Below are 5724 nucleotides of genomic sequence, written 5' to 3' on the forward strand. Positions count from 1 at the left end.
AAGTAATAAATGTTATTTGCAGTTAACAATTTTCTTTTTTCTTTATTACAATATTTATGGCAAGACTAGGTATAACCTCTGTCACTCAGACAATCGCAGCTTTCTAATGGTGAATGTTTTTTTTTAGATCGGTCCAGTAGTTTTTGATTTTATCCATTACAAACATACAAACACTTCCTCTTTATAATATTAGTGTAGATTGATAGAACAGTAGAAGATTTATACTCACTTCAACTTCTTAGATATACTCCGTGGACTCCTTCTCACTTCTACTCTATCACAAGCAACCTCACTCTCTCTTTCTTCTTTTGACTCTTCTTTAATAACATCGCTCAGTCTATCATGTTCCATATCATCAAGTATTGCTAGACTGTCACTGTAATCATCTCTTTCTATTTTAACAGCGTTTAAATTATTTTTTACTCTTTCTTCAGTTAACATGCACATAGTTTTGAATTTGTACGCTATGGATAGGTTTGTAAGGCATATATCACAGGCGAGTTTCGACAGGTACGGTTCCTGTTTGAACTGAAAATAATAAATTTTGTTTAATATTGATCCGCTATGATGATGACAGTGAGCAACAATGCCCAACTGTCTATTGCATATAATATGACATTCATGTTTATAAACTAGCAGGCCATCCCTGCTTTGCACGGGCATAATAAAGTTTTTTTACACCTTGACTTAGATTATTCAAGTTTTAGTAAGCATCCCTAATTTTTTTGAAAATGAAACATAGCCTATATTACTCGGGCATAGTGCAGCTTGCCAACGGTTAAAGAATTTTTAAATCGATCCAGTAGTTTCTTCTATTCATTTCAAATAAACAAAAAAATCAAATCTTTCCTCTTCATAATATTAGTCCGAATGCATAGATTTATTTGGTAGAAAATGTTGTAATATATAAACTACCACTAAGTGATGTGAGTGTACCAGCAGACCAACATTTGTTGGGTCAGGTGTCTATTTTATACAAAAACTAGCTCTTGCCCGCAGCTTCACCCTTAATTAACTTTCTTGGTACAAACTTTCATCGCCTATACTACCGCCTTGGTGGTTGAATTTATCAAAATCATTTCTTAGCGGATGCCTACGTCATAACATCTATCTGCATGAAAAATTTCAGCAAAATCGGTCCAGTGGTTTGGACTGTGCGTTAATAGATCACTATGTCAGTCAGTCACCTTTGAGTTATATATAGTATACTACTTGTCTCGGAAGCTTAAAAGTGTAGTAAACTTACTTACCAAAATTCCAGTGCAGTATTGAATTTTTTGTACAATATCATCGTCAAATACGTTACAGGACATGTTTTGTGTTGCTTCCAGACAAATTCTACATATTTTCTTCATATCAACATCTCTGTATATATCATCTACAAATTCCATTGCTTTTTTATGTTTTTTTTAATCAGTAAGGTGAAAGTAAAAAGCCGGTTAGATGAATTTAATTCTTGTATATCATATTAATAGCCTTGATGTTCATATAAGCTATAAATTATAATAATTATTTAATTTAAATAAACATTAACGTAGCAATAGTACAATTCGAAGTTCGAACTTTGTTTATATTAAGAAAGTAAGAATAAGAAACATTAAATGAATAGCTACTTTGAAGTTTGAAAGAAAACACCACAGATTAAGAACCAATAAATATGGGACACACGTCGATCAAAAGAGAGACAATAAAAATGACAAGTTGGCAAATAGTTTTGACTTGTTGTCATTAGAAAAAAAAAAGGACAAGTGATACTCAATGTTCCCGGTCTTCAGTTACGGATTCTCCCCAAATCTTTGACTAAATCGCCTGAAACACATGTTTTCTAGAAAGAAAATCCCATTTAACATACAGTGTGTTCTGTTGTGTTACTACTTAAGTAATGGACTTCCACTTGTCAAATTAATAATCAAACTAAACAATTTCACCAATACATACCAGTATTAAATTGATAACTTCAAAAAAAGAGTCTTCACAGAATTATAGATTTTTCAGCATCTTTACGGTTAGACTGAAGTGATCATCATCACTGAAACATACATCGTTACTCGGATTACTCTGTTAAAAAAAATCTTCATAAAAATTTCCACATAAGATTGTCCCTTCAATTATCCCCCTATAAGAGAAGATACTCCTAAATTTGTGTGGATTCGCCTAGTTTGTGGCATAACACGTGTGACGCGTTAAGCTAACACATAAACTGAACGACACAAAAAGTCAAATTGATGTCTTGCAAATGCTTGAAGTTTGAAAACCTTTGCCAAAATCGTACCAATGAGGAGTTTCATGAGTTTCATTATCCTTTTCCGCTATGCGCCTAGTTTTTGTAAAATTAAATAATGTGTGCTTACAACATCAATTACCAAAAATAAAATGTATTTCACGTCTAGCAGTGTACGTCACCAAAATTGTCCCTTTTTTCTGATAAAATCTTTTACATTGGCAACATTTAATAGAATTTTTTTTTCATGGCATATAGAATAAATAAATCTAAAATCGAATTCATTTCAAATTGTTCGCTTAAAGTTACATTAATTAAAGTATTCAGTCATACGTAATATAAAAAAAATAATCCGATCAGTGCTGCTCAATATTATATTACACGATATGCGCTACTAGAACTTAAGCATCATTAACTTTTTTATAATTTCATAGAAGTCCCTATATTTTACAACCTGTTAGAATTACGTGCATAAGCTGTAAGTTATTTAATACCTTTTCACTGCACGGCATGATTGTGCTCTTATCAAATGTCAAACAGGTGAAAGGTCAATGTGGATCTTTTCCGTGACCGTGGCTTTACAAATAGATTTGTAATTTGATTGTTAGTTTTAATTGTAATAAGTATGACCTTGAAAGCGAGGTGCAAAATGAACTTTAATGAATAATGTCACAATAGTGAAGTGACAAACAACATGATTACATATGAATGACCAATGTTTTAAATAGTTTGAATAATAATTTGTTTTGTTTTTCGAAATGGACAAATAAAATATCATTGGTTAGAATTAAAATGGATTATTCTGCTTTACTCTGTCTCATATAAAATTTGTAGGTACCTGCATAAAACCCGCAAAATGTGTCGCGGATGATTGTGTGTACGCAGCCTAAACATTGAAAACGACAAACGTCATATTATGTGTAGCGGCCTATCGGGAAAGTTGGTTTTCGCTATTAAATATTGGTGTTATATTAATTAAAACTCTCACGAAACCGCTAAAATAAGTGTTGTCTGTGGCTCCTGGACGTAAAGGCGATTTGTAAGGTAAGAAAAAAAATACTTATAGGTTATATTGTTGAAGCGGTTCGAAGTTTGATAAATCTTATCTACATTGATTAAATATAAGCTATTGTAAATAATTGATTCACAAAGCCGTTGCTGAGATTGCGGATTATTAATCGATGTTGCTTCTTGTTTTCTTATATTTGACTAACGGCAAATTAAATCCAATTTAAATGGTTGATATAATGTTCTATACCAATAAGAATAAATTTTCTATTTTAAACATTTAGAAGTTATTTTACTCTTAATTGAAATGTTTTAGTTAAAAATTAATATCTTAAATTAACACGAATATTACAACAGAGTAGGTGCCATTTTTTATAGGTTTTTTTTCTATTTTCATTAGTCTTGTAGGAAGTAGGATACAAATAAATATGACAATTATAACTATAACTATATATTATGACAACCAATTAAGATTTATTAACCAACTAGCTGCGCCCCGCGGTGTCGCCTGCGTAAATCATGGGATATAAAGTTTCCTATATGTTATTCCAGTTGTCCAGCTGTCTACGTATCAAATTAATTTACAACCGGTTCAGTAGTTTTTGCGTGAAAGAGCAACAAACACACACACATCCTTACTAACTTTCGCATTTATAATATTAGTAGGTTTAGTAGGATAGGATAGGAATAGTAGGATTCTCATCTTTCTTTAATATAAATCAAGATTAAAAAATTAACAACTAGGTATTAAAGAATACTATTTGAATCAGATTTTTAACTAACAAGCTTTAGTAATTAGGTAGATATATTAGTAAAATATCAAATAAACATACTTCTTCATTTTGCATGAGGGTTTCTATCACTAGCAATGATTATGAGACAGGAAGGAAGGAAGTTTTAACTTTTAATGTGGCTTAATACTCTGATTGTGCTGTTTCTTTGTGTGTTGTGTACAGAACAATAATTAAACCCTCAAATAGTTCATCCATACGCTATGTTACCATCCACATAGTCAAAGGAAAATATATATTCGATGGCTTTTCCCTGTACAGCTCCAGGTCTCGTGGGGTTTTTGAATACATCTATCCTATGTACTTCCTCGGGTAGGGACCTGTTATATTTAATATTAAGACAGTCAACATTTTAAGACAAAACTTTATATGTGCCTAGGATGGGATTTATGGGGGAGACTGAATCCCTGTGACCACGCTTGCTGTAAAGTGTTTGAAACGTCAGGTTAATAATATAATGAATAAATCGCGTTTTAAATCCGTTAAAAGTCTTTAATTTCTAAACGTATAATACTCGCGTAAAATCAAACACAAGAAAATACTAATAGCTTTTTACATGAAAAATATTAATTGTGACATGTGTGTATAATAAAAGTACTTTGACATAAAATAATAATCAAAGTTGAATCACTTTATATGTATTTAAACAAAATTTCATAATTGTATCAATGATTTAAATATATAATCGCTAGATGCGCCCCGCGCTTCACCCGCGTAAATCTGTATCCCTTAGAAATATCAGGATAAAAAGTTGCCTATATGTTATTCCAGTTGTCCAGCTGTCTGCTTACCAAATTTCATTGCAATTGCTTAAGTAATTTTTGTGTTAAAGAGCAACAGACACACACACATCCTGACAAACTTTCGCATTTATAATATTAGTAGGATTAGTAGGATATTAGTAGGATTATTGTCTATTATTGCATGCTCCCATACAGAGCTGTGTGTAAAATATTTACATGCTAATATAATTGGCCAATGTGCTGTATGACTATCACCTATAAAAATATGTAAAAACCATGTTTATTCAAATAAAGATTATTGTTATTAACTGGCTCTATTGTTGCAAAAAAAAAAAAATGTTAACATAATTTAACACAATGAATAGGACAAACATACAGTTATCCTTATTATTATAATGTACAAAACACATTTGATTTCCTTAAATTAATGTTACAATAACATAGCATCATATGGACATAATTTTTCCTGCATTATCCTACTAATATTATAAATGCGAAAGTTTGTAAGGATGTGTGTGTGTTTGTTGCTCTTTCACGCAAAAACTACTGAACCGATTGCTATGAAATATGGTACGTAGATAGCTGAACAACTGGAATAACATATAAACAACTTTATATCCCGATATTCCTACGGGATACGGACTTAAGCGGGTGAAACCGCGGGGCGCAGCTAGTATTATATGAAGAAACAATGGGTAATATTTTCCGTTTGAAAACTATTTACTAACTAGCTGTCCGCCCCGGCTTCGCCCGTGGTACATATAAAGCCTAAATTCTCCCTCAATACTTTTATTGTAGGGCATCTAAAACTGAAAGAATTAAAAACGGACCAGTAGTTCCTGAGATTAGCACGTTCAAACAAACAAACGAACAAACTCTTCAGCTTTATAATATATAGCTGTCTAGTTGAATATCTGAATTATTGGGATTAGAGTTATATATTTGAGTTTAAATAATATCA

At 31.6% G+C, this 5724-nt stretch overlaps 1 protein-coding gene across 2 annotated transcripts in view; it reads right to left on the reverse strand.

Moving 5' to 3' along the window:
- The window catches only part of LOC119838948 (zinc finger X-chromosomal protein-like), a 9963-nt gene extending 8236 nt beyond the window's left edge, over positions 1 to 1727 (reverse strand). Inside the window, exons 1-3 of one of the 2 annotated variants that reach the window (XM_038365099.1) lie at positions 1614 to 1727; positions 1251 to 1493; positions 230 to 528 (exon numbers count right to left, since the gene is read on the reverse strand). In XM_038365099.1, the coding sequence (XP_038221027.1) occupies positions 230 to 528; positions 1251 to 1391 (440 nt within the window). In that variant the 5' untranslated portion in view covers positions 1392 to 1493; positions 1614 to 1727. Of the gene's footprint in view, positions 1 to 229; positions 529 to 1246; positions 1494 to 1613 lie in introns of those variants that run through there. The other variant, XM_038365100.1, reaches the window with a different exon arrangement.
- Between the last annotated feature and the right edge of the window lie 3997 nt (positions 1728 to 5724).

The sequence above is a fragment of the Zerene cesonia genome, unplaced genomic scaffold (assembly GCF_012273895.1).
Source record: "Zerene cesonia ecotype Mississippi unplaced genomic scaffold, Zerene_cesonia_1.1 Zces_u006, whole genome shotgun sequence".
NCBI lineage: Eukaryota > Metazoa > Arthropoda > Insecta > Lepidoptera > Pieridae > Zerene > Zerene cesonia.